Source organism: Dioscorea cayenensis, chromosome 3, assembly GCF_009730915.1.
Source record: "Dioscorea cayenensis subsp. rotundata cultivar TDr96_F1 chromosome 3, TDr96_F1_v2_PseudoChromosome.rev07_lg8_w22 25.fasta, whole genome shotgun sequence".
Lineage (NCBI taxonomy): Eukaryota > Viridiplantae > Streptophyta > Magnoliopsida > Dioscoreales > Dioscoreaceae > Dioscorea > Dioscorea cayenensis.
In genome coordinates this window covers 12,412,959-12,431,435 of record NC_052473.1, presented here as the reverse complement: position 1 = coordinate 12,431,435, position 18,477 = coordinate 12,412,959, and the positions used below count along the sequence as shown (strand labels likewise).

The window sequence follows — 18,477 nt, the reverse complement described above, 5'->3', positions numbered from 1 at the left end:
TGAGTATGCCCTATCAGTATTATTTTATCGAAATGTGAAGAGTCAAAATTAGCCTGTACAACTTAAATTCCACTTGTTTAATATTGGCTCACAACCCACAAATCTATTCATAAAGTTAACTTTCAAAAGGTAAGAGTTGCAGTATTGCCACAAATAAATGGTTTATTAATTTTTCTTGAATGCCCAATATATCATAAGGAGCACAATGTTCGGGCAATAAGCAAAAATATTCCATTAACATTATTGAACACATTGATACATGATGAACTGACCTCCAAACATCAACTAATCCATTATACCTCATCATGCCAGATAGAGTATGCCTCATCATCATCTTCAAAGACACTCACCCACAGCCTCTCTGGAGGCAACCCAAACCTAAGAAATTAAGCAAAAAAGTTTTACTTGCAAACAATATCAAGAAAAGCTGCAGAACTTATGGTTCAGAAATACTAACAAGGACAAAATCCATAAAATTAGAAAAATAAGGAATGAAAAGGATAACATGTTTGATATATGGAACAATTCTATTAGTCATAAACAAACTTCTTTTAAGTTTAGCATACAAATGCCCATCAAATGGTTTACAAGGAAAAGAAATTCATGCTGTAACCAAGGCTCAAAGAACAATATAATTGTTTTTCAATATATATTCTGGGGAAAGAAATAACCAGTTGCTTTAATCTTAACAATGATAGTAAACATGTCACAAGTTCCTTTTATGATTCTAGGTGCTCATTTATAAAGGCATACATCTCTGCATACTTGGTTTTCAAAGGCCAAGAAAAAAGAGTGAAGTTATTTTGCAAAATAAATTTCCAAAGTTAGTGTGCTTTTTTTGATTGGTTGAACTAACAAAAATGAGTATAATCAACAAATGCATGTAGGTTTATCAGCGTAACTAATAGTCCCATGCCAGTTAAGTTAGTAAATTTGGATTGGAATATATACGTTTGGGGTTCTCTTCCTATTAACTTAAGCAATCAAACGATATGTGTCTAGCTTGCATCTAACATGACATATTTAAATGATCACCGAAAAGAAGATTCATAATATGGCAGTAAAATTGTAAGCATTTATGTCAAGTATGATATCTTTATTGTTCATTAAATATCATCTGAATACTTCAATTTTGTATTGTCATAAGCATAACATGTTCTGAACATCCTCAGAATGCTTGAAGGAATTGAAGCTTGGATCTTTTCTTGGCCAAGCTCTTAGCCAAAATATTCTCCTGCCTCTTAAACCCAGTGCCCAAAAAAGAAAGAGATACAAAACTAGGAAGATCATTCTCACCTCTTTTAACAATATAAGCAGATTCAAAACAAACAGGGAACAGAGCTCTCATAGTCTCCTCTCACATTCTATGTGATGCTTGCCTTATCCCAAGAAAAAGGGAATGTCTAAATGGAGCAGCAATCAAATAGGTCAAGTTGTGCAACAACCAACTTGGGTCCTCTCCAAATTTTTACTACTGATGATCTTGTGATTAGCTTTAACATATTTTCTGATACCATTCTCCTTGGATAAATTGAATTTCTCTGGCACAAACTATTCAGCCTCCCAGAGTTGGGTTGTCCGTGTCAGGTCAACCATGAAAGATCTTCTCATATTGCTAGATAATTAATCTATTTTAAACAAAAGGTCAGGATTAACAATGTATCTGTTTGATGGGTCATTTTGTTATCTAAATTACTCAAGCCATACTCATTGAAACAAGAATCTCTACAGAGAAGCATGCAGACCTAACTTGGAATGAACAAACCCAGCACCATGAGGGACAAAGATTTGTCACTTTTTTTAACAGTTTTAGAACAGAAATCTTGAATGCCTCCCATGAAGTATCTTGACTGTTTATTTCTGATATCCTCTTTTTTTTAAAAAAAAAAAACCTCTAGTTTCAGGTCATTATCATCTCAAACTCGATCTCATAGTTAAGTCGCCAATGTGGAACTTCATCTTAGGAGGATTTGATCAGAAAAGCAGACTGCTAAAGAGAAGCTACAAAGCAGTTGCTAGCTTTATATCCACCAAGTTAGTCAGATCTCTATGGCCCAGTTCATATCATTGAAAAATGTATACTATTTGTTAATACCAATATAAACTCTCCTAATATACTAAAATATAACATATTGCAACATATATAGTGAGATATGAATGGCGAACATTGTCCCACAACCAAAACTCCACGTCCCACAATTACCCAAAGTTGTTTTGATTCACCGATGTTTTTCTATAATATACTTGTTTGATTTTAGAAATAATAAAAATCCAAGAAGAAGCCAGTTGTAGTATCTATTATTTGAATTTGTAAAGATAAAAATACGATTCTTATTTGAATTTTCCCTTATAGACATTATTACTGATAGTTTTACATAGCTAAGACCTTGCACTAATCCTTGGGGACCCTTCTTGGAAAACAGTGCGAACGTTTTGGTTGACTAAATGACTCAGTTTTAAGTAACATAACTTCCACTAGTGCAATCTAGATTTAACACAAGCTACATGGGACCTTGTACCTGTGCCAAATATTAACATACATATAGGTAATAAAAGATTTATGGGTAAGGGATTGTTAAGAGACCATCAATTACGTAAAGCCTTATAATTGAGTAGTATTGAAAAAGGAGAAAGTGATAAGGATCTCAATTACTAATAGCAAAATTTAAACGTAATCCAGTCTAATAGAGTAACAAATAGTCCCATATCAGTTAATTTCGTAAATATGGATATAAACATAAAAGTTTGGGTTTCTCATCCCACTAGCTTAAGCTTTTGGGTTGAATTACGCCTCAATTCCATTAACATAGTACGAAAGCTTAGTTGATTGGTTTGTTTGCAGCGTGACATAACTAATTAAAATAGAATAGCATTTATCAAGAAGGCATATTATAAATAACTAATAATCCCACATTGATTAATCTAGTACATGTGGATCTAAATATAAAAGCCTAGGTCTCTTATGTAACACAACTAATAAAAGATTATTTCACACAAATAAAGCAAAGATAAAAACACATAGGATATGAAAACTATATTCAATAATATGGGAACATTTTTGTGTAAGTATTTGAAATCATTGTAATTTCTGAACTTGTCCTCAAGTTGAATAATGTAGAACCAAACTTTCTATATTGGCTTTCATATCAAGAACTTTATATGCCACAGAGCACATAAATTATGACATAAGCTTATATTTCTGCAAATATATTGAGCACAAATTATGGCATAAGCCTATATTTGCATTAAGAAATTTTAATCAATACTACATTTACCAATCTAGATTTCATGGTCCATCAAGAATAAAGTTTATGCATACTCCTTAGTTGTAAGTTCCCATGCCCAATTAATCGCTTCCCTCTTGAAGTAGTCACCAAAGCTAAAGTTCCCAAGCATCTCAAAAAAGGTATGATGCCGGCTTGTCCGACCGACATTTTCAACATCATTTGTCCTTATGCATCTTTGAGGTGTTGCAGCTCTGGCTACATGTCTAGGTTCCTGCAAATTAAGCAATGAAATTATTAATCAAACTAATTGAAAATTAATAATGCAGCCAACTATCACAAATAAGATTGCAAATGGACCAACCCAGGATCAAACTATCATATGCTCAAGGTTGGCCAAATATAGAAGGAATGACCTGAATATGCACTCGAGTAGGATTCAACCACAGGCCTAATGGGCCTGAACAGAATAGATTAGTCTTCACAAAATTTTTAATTTGAATAAAATTTTACTTTTTGACATTCCAAACAATCAAATTTGCGTTTATTTATTTATAAAAGCCAGACCACATTTCAGAGGTAAAAAACCCAACCTAATTTTTTTGGTTATGCTCAAACTAATCAAACCTGTGAAGCACCCTGCCCGTACAATGCATGTTTAAAGAAGGAATATTAACTAATTAAACATTATAAGATAACAATAATAAGGAGATTAATTAGAAATCGTGGGTTAATAGTCAATTGGAAATAATTGTGGATAAAAGTGCATACAAAGGAACAAACTTCCTATGCCAATTTTAGCATTTGGTTGCCAGGAGTTCCTCCAAAGGAAAGTTTAACATTTGGTTCTAAGGCAACTATTGTACTAAGATTTATCAAAGAAAATTATCTACACACTTTGAGGAACATATCATATTCAAACTTAAACAGTGGTCGAAAAAGTCATAGAGAAGTTTCCTTATGGCTAAATGCATTTTTGAAGCAATGGGTGTTCAACAAATTTAAAAAGTACACAAATTCTTGATGAGCTTTGGCTTTGCTAGTTTATTAAAGCATTAGAACTGTAAATCAAAGATGAAGTTGAAGCTCGGAACTTAATGATTAAAATAATTCACCTTGTAAAGTAAATGCCCCAATGCCTCCAATAAGGGGTATTATTTATATGAGGTTATACCATAGGCTATTAAAAGCCGCTTTGCATAAGAAAACATGCTTCGTCAATTGCAGCTTAAGAAATTTAGAAGTTATACTACTTAGAAATGGAACATCCACATTTTTTATTGTCACAAATAAAAGCCCAAACAAACAAAAAGATCTTACTTTCAGGCAAACCCACAAAACCACTCAATTTTTTAATTTCTTTTTCTTTTTCTTTTTCCTTAGAAAGAACACTTCTATGCTGTATCATATTAAGCTAAATTGGATACCTTTTTTGCTTTTTACTAATTCAAAAGGCATTCATACCTTAAATTATAAAATATTATAATTATCAAATACGATATCTAGAAATCTTCAGGCTACACAACTTTATTAAGGCCGAAACACTAATCTGGCACCCTTGTAGCTTCTTTTTGACAGTTATCCTGATTAAAAAAAATTTGATGATCAAAAGTGCCTCATCAAGTTGTTTGCTTTTACAAAACTTGTTATTGGTATTAAAAAATTTTGAAACTTTGTTTCTTTTACCAATGGCAATTGTTAAACAAGTTACATTGACATATCACTCAATTCCATGTTATTATTAATTTTTAATTTAAAATTTGGACTCCCAAATGCAAATTAAACAAATAAGAGCTCAAGCAATTCTCATATGCCTAATCAAACAATAGCTTTGATTGGCAAAAGGTGTACTAAAAGCTACATGAATAAACAAAGAAAGAGGCTAGATCCATTACACCATCAAAAAGTGCAAGGTAATTTAATACGTTTGTGAGAAATCCAGCCCTTACTTACATCAAGATCATATCCAAATCAAGATATTAGCTTTTGCACTTTACTGCACACATGACAATCCAATTTATAATATATCACTAAATATTTTATTTACCATTCTCCTTTGCAATTCACAGTGTTTATTTTTAAAAAAAGGGCAGCTATTTTAAGATAATTTATGATTTGTAAGTATTGGATAAAGGGAATTAGTTACGGAAATCCCTTGATATGGGATCCATTTTAGGAAGGTTTTTAACGAGTTTTTATTCTGTTTTATTCTTTCCTATTTTTTCCAAATTTCTATGCACAGTATATATACACATTATTGAACATAATGAAAAGGAAAAGAGAGTTCATCTCTTTTTCCTTTCATATTTCATTCTTTTTCACATGGTATTAGAGCTCTAGGGCTTGATAGCCTTGGTATTTTTTTTTTTCTGACCTTCATTGTTAGGTTTCTTGGTTCTCTCTTCTTGTCATCTACTTTTCCTAGTGTTGACCTCATAGCCAAGGCTGTTTTTCACATCACTCCCTATCCTATGATGTTAGAGGTTGCTAAAACCAATAGCCACTTTAATCAGGCCGAGATTAAGAAGCTTTGAAGTCTATCAGGATCACTGAAGCAGCATAGTGCCACTTGTTCATTAGCCTCCTATAACTTTATCCAAGATACTTGGGTCATTGACTCATGGGCCTCAAATCACATGACACAGTCCTCAGTCCACTTTACAGCATACTCACCTTGTCCTAGCAACATGGTTTAAAAAGGCGAACGAGGTGAGGCGCTGGCTGCTTGCCTCAAGGCGCACGCCCCTATGGCCGGTGGCGGAACCTACGCCTTAACCTGGCGAGGCGCTCGCCTCGAGACTCATCACCTCGAGGAGGAAGAGGCGTACACCCCATGAAAAGAAGAAAAGAAAGTGGTGGTTGAGGAATCCGAAGAGAATTCAAACGGTTGCGAAAAAAGGATGCCGGTGGTGGTGGGAGGATGGCTTTGAGTTGGCGGTGGTGACTTTCGGTTGTGGCGGCGATGGGTGGATGGGATGAGAGAAAAGAAACTTTACATTAGAGGCTAGGGTTTTCTTAACCATCATCAAATCACCAATGGCTGAGATTAATCTAAAATAATAATTAATTACAAATTATATATTTTAATAATGACAGATTATTCCATATATATTTTAATTACAAAAATTTTTAAAAATATTAAAAAAATATGTATAATTTAAATATTAATTTAACACTAATGATTAATAAAAATTAACTATTATTCTTTATTAATTATCTACAAATTATTTAAAAATATTTTCTTGATAATTTATTATATAAATAATTATTTTTAATGATAATTGATAATTATCTCCAATCCTATTTTATCAATTATTAATTTATTATTTATAATTTTCAGTTTTTTGTTGAGGCTTACGCCTTAGACCGCCTCGAGGCTTACACCTCGCCTCATAAAAGCAAAACGCCTCAAATACGCCTTTCGCCTTTTTAAACCTTGCCTAGCAATTGAAAAATCGTTGTTGCCAATGGTTCAATTACAGCGGTGGCTAGTGTATGCCACATTCAATTGAGTCTGCCCTTGTTATTATAAGATGTTCTTCAAGTTCCAAAAGTGTCCACCAACCTTTTGTCTATTCACAAACAACTTGTGATATGAACTATAATGCCTTGTCTATTACCTTCTTAGTGTATTGTTGGAAATATAGTCCCACATCGGTTGTGTGATAGAAATGTAATGGGTTTATATATAGATATAGGGGTTAAGCCACTAAATCTTGAGACTTTTTAGTGTAAGACTCCTAAGTTTATGCAGCACCCATATAAGGCCCACTAGTACAAAACATAAAATCTAACATGTATATTTCGAGATCAGGTTTTGAGGAAGAGGATTGGACTTGCCAAGGAAAAGTACGGCCTCTACTAGCTAGATGCATTGGCTTTGCACTCTCCTACCATCAGGCATGTTTTCCGAAAGTCTTCATTTTCTGTTTCTCATAACGATGTCATTTGGCGTCATCATTTTTGTTTAGCCATCCTTCATTTATTTACTGTTTTAAAGATAATGTTCCTTTTTGTTTAAAGGTGTTAAATGTTAAGGATTTTCATTATGATGTATGTTAGATTTTATATTTCCTTTTGCTACTTTCGTGGGCGCTTGTACGAACTTTATATATGCAGGGTTTGCAGCACCAAAAGCTCTGAGACTCAGCTGGCTCGACCTCTGTACTCATATGTATAGACGTTACATCTCTACCGTCGATGTGCGCCACCAAAGATCTTCAACTCGGTCGAACTTGCGTCGTGACAAACCCAGATTGCTCAGCATGGACTGTGTCAGCGCCTGACGGCCACATGCGCGAGGTGCTACAGCACACGTGGAAGTCGTACACACATGCCTCGTCTGGCGTGGGTGGGCACCATTTTCCTGACTCACGCCAGAGTATTTAGTGTACTAAATGGGTGCTACATTGGACCGTCTCATATTGTAGCGCAGCATATGGGCTGCGCGCATGCTAGCAAAATATATAAAGAAACTCTAACGTGGTGATTAGATACTCGTTGAGGCGCCGATGTGGTACAAGTGCATGTGTGTATGATGTCCATGTAGGACCTCCGAGACGACAAGTGGTGTGGCAAGTCGCGTGTGAAATGCATCTCGTGTACAAGTCCTGCTCAAGTATCGACGAGCCGAACTCGAGTTAACGAAAGCTGGAAAACTCTTTCGTACCACATCGTCTGTGTAATAGAAGTGTGTGTGGACTATCTATAGGCTGATAGACGTTGAGCGGCTAGAGTCTTTGAGGCCCTGCGTAAAACTCACTTTAAAAGCTATATCCAGCAGCAGCGCCCACCAGCAGCAAACATAAAATCTAGCAACAATGTATGGTGAATCTTGTTCAACATGTGCATGAGTTTCACTCCGATGACAGACATGGCAAGTCTCCTACCGATTCACAATGATATATGGGGCCCTTCTAGAATTCCCAATGTTAGATTTTATATTTTTGGTACTAAGGTCTCTATATAGTTTTTATATCTCGTGAGTCTTACACCATTCTCAAGACTTGAGTTGCTCAACCCCTATACTTATGGGATATATGTTCCCATTACACCTCTTTCACACTCGCCGCCGCACTCTAAACCCCTAGCCTTCATTCTCCACGCACGCCTCATCTCTCGTTGTTCCCGTGTTGCACGGGAAACACAGTGATCGTCTCATCCTCACCAAATGATGCCCTTGTCTGGTTGTCGAGGACGTTGTCTCGCTGCTTGCTGTCTTAGTCTCGCAGTGGTAAAGTCCGCCCTCCTCGTGGTCGAGGTTGTTCATGCTCGGCACTGCTGTAGTTTGTGCATTTTTGTCGGACTTCGGACGGGCCACACCGAGAATCGCTGTTGTCGATAAGCATGGTGCCAAAGAATGGTCAATACTAGTATGTAGTCAGCTTTATCCGTCTACCTACTTAGTGTCAGCTCATCACCTGCCTCCGTCGACTCTGACGCCCAGCCTGTCGCACTGCTCATGCCAGTCGTCTTCTCCTATTTCCTTAGGTGCACGCCTTTCTGCCTGTGAGGGCAGTCCCTGGATTATCGATTCAAACGGCGCCTCACTCCTGACTGTGTACAAAATCTTTTTAAAATCTTTCTCCCATCCTGCTGCTCACGTGACGATTCGTGGAGTGCGATCTTGCTTAGCTGTCGAGAAGGTTGTCGCGCGTGCTCCCTCTCGACTTAAACCAACTAACGTTCTCTGTACCGGATTTTCCTATCAACGCTTGCTCTCCGCTTTCTCACGATCACTAAATGCAGTGTGATTTCGCGCAGTGCCACTTTCTTTCCCTTTTCATCTGCACTTTCTGTGATGCGACTGAGGGAAGTTATGAAGTTGGTTGGGCGTAATCGTGATGACGGCGTGCTACACGCTGGTCGCGTGACGATGTTCCTCAGTGGTCAGCAACTTCTATTTCTGGACACCAGTCGTCGCTCACTTCATATGCTGGCTCGTAGATCGGGTCGTCCTTCTTGTCAGATGCTGCGGGCTACTGCCTCGGCCTGAATCGAGTCGTCTCAATGTGAGTCGTGTCGGTTAAGCAACAGCATCACGCCGCCACTCCAAACGTGCTCTACTCTAGTGCCGCTTCAGTCGATCGTCGTTTGATCTAGTTCATTGCGATATTTGGGGACCTTTCGAGTCGCAGATCCCAATTTCCCAGGTAATCATCACTATGTTGTGTTTGTTAATGATCCCGAGTGTCGTGGGTATATTTGTTAAAAGACCGTCGATCTATTGTTGATGCCCTTGAAATATTTATTTTGGAAAGTACTAAAATCGCGTTTTCCTCCACTATTATCGAAATGTCTTCGCTGCATCTCGATAATGCTTTAGAATTTGTATCTTCAGTGTAAATTCTTTATAATAGTCCCTTGAGGATTATTCAAATCAAACCACTCTGTCCTGGCACCTCTCGTCGAGAATAGGGTTCGTTTGAGCGAAAGCATCGTCAGCATCTTAGATGTTCGACGCACTCTCTTAGTGAGGCGTAATGTCCCTAGGTATTTGTGGTCACGATGTTATCTTAAGCTGCGTTATATCTTATTAATCAGTATGCTTGCGCACCTAGGAGAGGTCCCTCATCGTCGTCTTCACACGATCTTGAATTGTTTCAGCTTGTCTTCTCGTGTTTTTGGTTGTGTTGGTTTTTGTTCGAGGTTTAACTCTGGTTTTGGATAAGATTATGCCGTGCGACTTAAATGTGTCTTTGTCGGATATTGTCCGCACCCAACATGGATATCGTTTGTACCACCCGACTGAGTCGGAGATGTACTGTAATACATGGATGTCGCGTTGTTGACTCACATCGTGCGATATTGTTCTCCCTATTCCTGTTTCGGTTACTCAACCTATGCATGTGCCTAGTGTGACGCCTCCTCTAGTAGATCCAAATGATGGCCGTTTTGGACAAGTTTATCATCGCCGCCAACTAGGGGTGGTAACGAGGCGGGGCGAGGGCGGGGGCAGGGATGCCCCTCCCCGTCCCCGTCTATAGCGGGGACGGGGATTCCCCATTCCCGATTCCCCGACGGGGGGAATTCTCTTTCCCATCCCCATCCCTGCGGGGATTCCCTCCCAGCGGAGATCCCCACGGGGATTCTCTAGTTGTAAAAAAATTATTACATATCGGAACATAAAAACAACTCAACATAAATATATACATAAAATTATGATAAGATCAAAACTACTTAACATAGGACTTTAATATCTAATTTTAATTGTTATTAGTTTAAAATAAATAGTTTATGTGATTAGCACAATTAAATTAAATTAAAATTAGAGTTTTTTAAATTATTACCTAGCCCATTGAATTTTTTAATGTTGGAAAAATTATACATAAATACACACAATATATATATATATATATTTTTTAATCGGGTCGGGATCCCCAAGGGGCGGGGAGAGCATTCCCCGTCCCCATCCCCATTTAGGAAACGGGGACGGATTGGCCCCCGTCCCCGCCCTCATGGGGGAAGGGATTGAGGGAATCCGCATCCCGTCCGGGTCGGGTCCCCAGCGAGGATCGAGGGGATTCCCGTCCATTACCACCCCTATCGCAACATGTACCACAGCCAGATTCGCCTCCTCCAGGGTGCTCCCCTGGATGGTGTAGACCCAGTCTCTTGAACTTCCCATTGTCTTTCCTAGAGTATTCGTTCTTGTACCAAACATCCCATCTCACTTTTTGTTTCTTATAATAATCTTCACCCGTCCTTCCGCACATTTGCGCTTTCCTTGTCTGCTGAGTCGATCCCGGGAACTACCGGGATGCATGCTCGCTTCCACGATGGCGGGAAGCCAATGAGATGAGGAAATGGAAGCCTTGAGGACCTAGTGGTACATGGGGCTTTCGTGCCTACACCCTGACAGGCACGTGAGTCGACACGTCAGATGTGGTCTATATTTCCAAAATTGAAATATAATACCACATCGATCTCAGTGACTAGAAGTGTAATGGGTCTATATATGGGTATGAGGGGTTGAGTCAGCTAAGTCTTGAGACTCTTTTGGTGTAAGACTCCCTAGCCCATATAGACCATATAGAGATCCACTAGTCTCAAAAATATAAAATCTAACATGGTGTCACGAGCAGTATAATGGAGACCCGATATATATTTACACAAGTGGTGTACTGAGTCCATTGTGTGTAGAACTTTACGAGACACAAGTAGTGTACTGAGTCCATATGTGGGACCCATCATGTGTGTAGGACCTACGAGGACACAAAGTAGTGTACTAGTCACGGTAAGCAGGACCTCGTGTCAAGTGCGAGCAAGTTCGATCGAGTTGAACTTGAGGAAAGAGTGTTGAAATATAATACTGACATCGGTTGTGTGATAGAAGTGTAATGGCTTTATATATAGGTATAGGGGTTGAGCTACTAAGTCTAGTACCACATCGGTTGTGTGATAAAACTTGGTGGCTCAACCCCTATACCTATATATAAACCCATTACACTTCTATCACACAACCGATGTGGTACTATATTTCCAACACCCAATATTATAGGAGCTCGGTGGTTTGTTTTTCATAGATGATTGCACTACATTTCTATGGATTTTCCTCCTTAAACATAAAGATGATGTAAGCACTATCCTTCCAAACTTTATTTCGATGATAAAAACCCAATTTTGTGGCAAAAAACAGGTCTAATCTGATGATGCAAGGGATTATTTTAACCAGTTTCTTTCATCATATTTTCTACAAGAAAAAGGATAATTCTTGGGTCATTTAGCATAGATAGTCATCAACAAAATGGAGTTGTTAAGGGGAAAAATTATCACTTACTAGAGACAACCCATGCCTTGTTTTTCCAAAATCAAGTTCCCAAATCATATCGAGGGAAAGTCGCCCTCGATACAGCCTACATTATAAACCAACTACCCTCTAAGGTCTTGGGCAATTGAACCCTCATGCAACTTCTCCCAGTTTTATCCTAATGTTTGAACCACAAATAATCCCACCGCTCAAATCATTGGTTATCCTGCATACGTTTATGTGTCTAACCATAACATAAGTAAATTAGATCCACAAGCAATTAAGTGTGTATTTATCGAGTATTCTCTAATACAAAAAGGCTACAAGTGTTATCACCCGTCTACACGAAGATTATACATATCTATTGATGTCACTTTTGAGGAAGCTCAAAATGAGGTATGCACAAACTTAATTCATTCTCCTATTCCATATGATTATGATCTACCTATTGCTCTAAGAAAAAGGACATGATAATGCACTAAACACCTAAGGTATCCATTGGCTAAATCAGTGCCTTTTCAAAAATTTTCTCCATCTCACAGAAGTTGCATAGCAAACTTAAACACCATTCCAATTCCTAGTACTTTATCTGAACCATTATCTAATGAGAAGTGGGGAAAAGTCACAGGAGTAAAGATGGAGGCACTTGAGAAAGAAAAAATGTGGGAAATCATGAAGATGCCACAAAATAAAAGAGGAGTGGGATGCAAATGGGTGTTTGCCATGAAGCACAAATTAGATGGATTTGTCAAAAGAAACAAAACAAGGTTGGTTTCTAAGGAACACACACAAACCTTTGAAGTAGACTTTCAAGAGATATTTGCACAAGTGGCCAAGCTAAACACAATAAGGATTCTAATTAGCTGCAAACTTCAATTAAGATTTAGGCCTTGTTTGGATTGTCTTATAAAAAAAATACTTTTTTTTAGTTTAGTAGTAGTGCTTCTAAAAAAAGTGCTTCTCCAGAGTAAGTTAAGCATTTTGTATTTTCTGTTTGGATTAGCTTATATGTAGAAGCAGAAGCTGTAAAAATAAGCTAAAAAACAGCTTTTTTCATAAGCTGGTCATGACTAACTTTTGAAAAAAACTGTTTTTCAGTTTCTTTTACAGCTTCTGTTTTTTCAGAAAAGCCAATACGAACAACATTTTTGGAACCCAGAAGTGCTTAACTTATAAAAAAGCACTTCTGGGTTTTCCAAAAGCCTATCCAAACAAGGCCTTAAAACAGTTTGATGTGAAAAATGCAATTCTTCATGGTGATATGGAGGAGGAGACATACATGGAGATTCCACCGGGCTTTGGAGGAGAAATTATGAGGAATAAGGTTTGCAAACTGAAAAAGGCATTATACGTATTGAAGAAGTCTTTAAGAGCTCGCTTCGACATGTTTACAAAAGTGATGCTAAACACTGGGTTACTAGGTATAAGGAAAGTCAAGGTGATCATAATTTGTTTGTGAAACATACGGCTTCAGGGGAAATTACAGTTCTTCAGATGTATGTCAATGACATAATTATTACTAGGAACGATGAGAAAGTAAAAGAGACCTTAAAGAATTGCTTAGCAAAGGAATTTGAGATAAAAGACTTGAGGAGGATGAAATACTTCCTCGGTATAGAAGTAGCATGTTCTCGCCAAGATATCTTCATTTTCCAATAGAAGTATATAGTTGATCTATTGAGAGAAACTAGTAAGTTAGCAAGTAACCCTGCTTCAACACTGATAAATCCCAATATCAAACTTGGAGAGGCAGATGCTGGTAAGGTAGTAGACAAGGAAAGGTGCCAAAAATTGGTTGGGAAACTTATATATTTAGCTTACACTCAGCCGGACATTACATATGCTGTAAGTGTAGTAAGTCATTTAATGCACAACCCTAAGAAAGTTCATAAACAAGATGCAAACCAGATTCTCCACTACCTAAAGCTAATCTAGGAAAAATAATTTTATTCAAGAAGAGTGAAAGGATAGTTCTTGAAGCCTACATTGATGCAGATTACAAAGGATCTCTATCTAATAAACATTCCACAATAAGTTACTACACATTCTTAGGTGGTAATCTCGTTATGTTGAGTAGTAAGAAACAAAATGTAGTAGCTCAATCAAGTGCAAAAACGGAGTAAAGGGTATGGTTTAAGGTGTGCTTGTGAACTATTATGGTTGAAGATTATCTTTGGAGACCTCGAGATAAAATGGAAGGAGCCTATGAGGCTATACTGTGACAGTGAGTCTGCATCAATATTGCTCATCATCTAGTACATCATGACATGACAAAACACATCAAGATCGACAAACATTTTATAAAGAAGAAGTTAGACAACAAGCTGATTTGCACTCTCTATATGCCAACAAAGAAGCAACTTGCAAATGTGTTTACAAAGGGACTTAATGGTCATGACTTCTAAGTGATTATGTCGAATTCTTCAACAGCATGACGTGAAGTGTTGGAAAACCGGCGACAACTATTTTAGGATAATTTCTAACTTGTAATCCTTGAATAAAGGGAATAAGCTACGGAAATCCCTTGATATGGAGATCCATTTTTGGAATTTCGTTTTTGTTCCTGCATTTATTCCGTTTTATTGTTTCTTATTTTTCTAATTTTCTATACAAAGATAATGTACGGTGTATATATACACATAATTAAGCATAATCAACAATTAAAAAAGAGAGTTCATCCCTTTTTTTTTTCATATTTCATCCTTTTTCACATTTATAAATAAATATTAACATAAAGCATTTATTTCATTTAACCAACTCTTCCTACTATAATTATTCCTACAAGGGGTCTACCTCCTAATCTTGTCTTCAAATGCACCAAAATACCGAGTTCAACACAATTTTTGAATGCATTACTTTTACTCTAGACAACCTATTCTTAGACAAAAAAAGCCCATTGGGACATTGCACCTCAAAAATTATTCCTACAATTGGTGCTTCAATAATTATAATAGAACAAAAACCATAAGGCATTATTGGTAGACTCTATTAGATGCAAACCAAGCATATTATTTGGATCAAATTCAACCCAAAAGCTTAACCAATGTAGGACTATTAGTTACTCTAATACGCACCTTGTTACATGCTAGTCCATTTTAGCTAGCCACGTTGCTAACAAATCAAACAAATCAAGCTTTGATACTATGTTAGATACAAACCAAACGTATTATATGGCTTAATTCAACCTTGAAACTTAAGCCGATAGGATGAGAAACTTAGGCTAATATATTCAAATCCATATTTTTCAAATTAACTGATGTGGGACTATTACTTACTCTAATAGACTCTTTCTCTCAATAAATTCTGTCATGTTTGGATGGTTCAAGTGATTCTTTTCTTAAATCAAGTCATATTTCTAGTATAAATTGTGTGCTTTGAATAATCAAAATCATAAAAACATAAGAAAACTCTTCAAAGAGTCTTCCTTGTGACCTTTTTTTTTTAATTAGTTAATTATCACATTTTCGACCAACAAGGAGCATGCTACATAGTTTTCTATTGGAACATTGTCTCGGATAAATGTACATCATACAGCATTTTCATTGTGGACTTCAAATTATTCTTTGCCACAAATTTAAGAATGGTTATTCAACATGATTTGCTAGCTCAACGCAAAAATGGCATGTTGTAGATGCTAACCACAGCTACGTGCAATAACACCAATGCTACCAATCTAGTTTAATGATAATTATGATATCAGACACGATGCCTAGACTTCATGCTTGTAAAAGTATAACGCAAACATATGAAGTCAATATTGTTAAATGCATGAACTATTCACAAGTACCTACAGCAGTAGACTCACCTTCCCAAGAAAAATAGGTTTAAACTGAAGCATCCCAGCAATAGTAAGCAAAACAGTAGGGTCATCAGGCACAAGGGATGAGCTTGGTAATATCTTGTGACCACGTGCAGCATAAAAGTCAAGGAAACATTGTCGTATTGCATCACCACTGACAGAATTGTTCTTGATTTGACCTTCTACTGTATCCTCATCCAAAGGCCGTACTAAAATAAAATCACAGGTTAGGGTTCAGAGTGGCATCTTATAATATGCCTCAAATGAAGTGCAAAGAAATGGTGTACACCTGATACATTTCGTATGACGAATCTCATTTTCTTCGAAGAACTAGTATCACACTTAGAGCTTGAAAAAAGTTTAGTTGTTCTTCTCCAAGTAAATATGGTATATCCCATGTTGCTGCAAGCTATAACGAGTAATATATATATATTATGAAAAAATTAAATAATATAAATTATCTTTGTTGAAACATTATGACTACTGTCTATCACAGGTCTAATTCAGCTTACTAGAGGAAATTACTGAGAATACCAAGATATAGAAACAAGCAAGATATTTGGCTGTTCTTATCTAAAGCAAGTCCGTTTGATTTCAAAACAATGAAATTAAGATCTTGTCAATGAAAGTTCCATTTTCATTTTTTTTTTTTTCTAAAATTGGCATTTTTCCCCCGGAAATGCCGTTAACCAAAGTTCACTACGCAATAGCACAACTAATTCCCAAAGAGTTATCATGGTCAAACTATCTTAAACGCATGTAAAGATTTGAGCGAAGTTGAACCTCAAACCATCAGTGCAAGCACTCAAATCAGTTGGATAATGAAAAATAATTGTAAAATAGTCTCCAGAAATATCAATTATGAATAGGAATGATATTAACTTAGTTTCTGCTTTCAATTCTGATAAATGATCATAAAAATGTACTCCACCAATGCTAGTGATCAAAAGTTGGTCTGCCCCATCCTTGCATCAGGACAACCATACATTGAGGAAATATTACAAATAAAACGTAATTACCATCCTCGGAAGGATAACCCTGACCACTACAGCCGTATTCTCAAATTAGTTTAAGGAACTTCTATATTCTTCCAAAATACAGTCAAGGAATGGCATGCCTATTTATACAACAAGGTAAACTTTCTGCAGGGACTAACAATATGTATAGCTTAGTTTACATCATCAAATTGATTATCGTAATCAAGAATATCAGTCTAATTTTTTTTAATGTTCAATATCCATCAATAACATAGTAGAGCTGGCATAATAGCATGCCCAGCTATATCGCAAGGGAAAATTTCTGCAGAGACTAAACAGTGTTTTACTTAGTTTAAATCATCAAATGGATAATATTGCCAATAATATCATATCCACAAATTATTTTTTTGAAATGTTTTATATTCTTCCACAATACAGTAGAACGACTGGCATGCTCAACTATATAACAAGGTTAACTTTATGTAGAGACTTAAACCATGTATAACTTAATTTTTACATCCTCAAATAGATAATCCTGCCCAATATTTTCATATGCACAAATTATATTAAAATTTGTCCCATTCTTCAATAATGCACCTACAACATATGAAGGTAAACCTCCTGCAAGAGACTAATATTGGTTATTAACAAAGTGTACACCCTAAAATGGGCAATCCTACCGAATATTTTCATATTCATGAATCATTTAAAAATTGCCTAAGTTCTACAATAACACAGCAAAATGAACATGATTAATTACATAAGAAGCTAAACCTTCTGCAAGAGACCAAAACTAAGTATAACACAGTTCACATACCAAAACGAGCAATCCTGCCCAATATTTTTGTATTCTGAAATTATTTTAAAAAATGTCTAAATTCTTCAATAAAACAACAAAAGGGACAGACGCGCCCTACTAAACAACAAGATAAGCTTTCTGACGGGACAAAAACTATGCAAAGCTTAGTTTATCACTTGTTATTCACTCTTCATTTTCAACGTGCAGTATGAAGCTCCAAAATTGAACTCCAGCCTAGTTTAATATGTCGAATTACTAAGCTTTCAACAAGGGCTCAAATAGATTGGTATGGAATATAGAAGATGAGCAAAGGAGATGGGGAAAGCCAAATTAGCGCGATGAAGAGTACCACGGCTAGGACGAAGACTTCCGCCGGCGGAAATCGGGCAACGGCGGAGCTTGGGAGCTGCAGAGGCGAAAGAGAGCGGGTTGGTGGCATCCACAAGGTTCAGTATCTCCATTGCCCGGTAGTGCGAATGGCGGGGAGAAGGAGCGGGTGAAGGCCACTTGTTTTGTTTTGGGCTATTGGTTTCTATCATTCACGAAGGGGAAAACCCCCAAATTGTTGTTAATATTTTCAAATTTTTGTGTTGATGATAATTCCAAAATTTTTAAAAATTTAAGAAAATTAGGCCTCTCTTGACTGGATTTCCTGAGGTGGATTGTGGACCACCCCATATAAAGCGGTTGGGCCAACGCCTGGATGCAGGCCAGGCCAATTTTAACTTCTAAAGACAATATTACAAAATGCAAAAGACAAAAGTTGTTACCATATGAATCGAAGATTAGCATACAATGTTTAAGAAGTTATTTCCCACGTCTCCCACATTCTCTTTCTCTCTTTCTCTCTCTCTCTTATTGTATCTTGTCTTCTTTATGTCCATCTTTCCCTAGCCTACATATCCTTCCTTGCTATCTTGGAATGAACA

At 36.8% G+C, this 18,477-nt stretch overlaps 1 protein-coding gene across 2 annotated transcripts; it reads right to left on the bottom strand.

Annotated features, from left to right (window-relative positions):
* Positions 1-252: 252 nt before the first annotated feature.
* Positions 253-18,077, bottom strand: LOC120254995 (alanine--tRNA ligase, chloroplastic/mitochondrial-like). Of its 2 annotated transcripts, none has more exons than XM_039262932.1 (5): positions 17,898-18,077; positions 16,062-16,181; positions 15,779-15,981; positions 3,276-3,498; positions 253-378 (listed from the first exon to the last, which is right to left on the bottom strand). In XM_039262932.1, exons 1-4 carry the CDS (start codon positions 18,007-18,009, stop codon positions 3,310-3,312), a joined length of 624 nt encoding a protein of 207 aa, XP_039118866.1. In that variant the 5' UTR covers positions 18,010-18,077; the 3' UTR covers positions 253-378; positions 3,276-3,309. The 2 variants fall into 2 exon arrangements, with proteins under 2 accessions (XP_039118866.1, XP_039118860.1); XM_039262926.1 differs by having other exon boundaries at positions 265-378; positions 3,320-3,498.
* Positions 18,078-18,477: the final 400 nt, after the last annotated feature.

Excerpts from the sequence above, each read along its gene's own strand:
- LOC120254995 (XM_039262926.1), bottom strand. The coding sequence starts at position 18,009 with ATGGAGATACTGAACCTTGTGGATGCCACCAACCCGCTCTCTTTCGCC. Across the intron at positions 15,982-16,061 it reads CGTCATACGAAATGTATCAG|TACGGCCTTTGGATGAGGAT; the intron begins GTGTACACCATT and ends ATTTTATTTTAG. Across the intron at positions 379-3,319 it reads TGGGAACTTACAACTAAGGA|GTTTGGGTTGCCTCCAGAGA; the intron begins GTATGCATAAAC and ends TTAATTTCTTAG.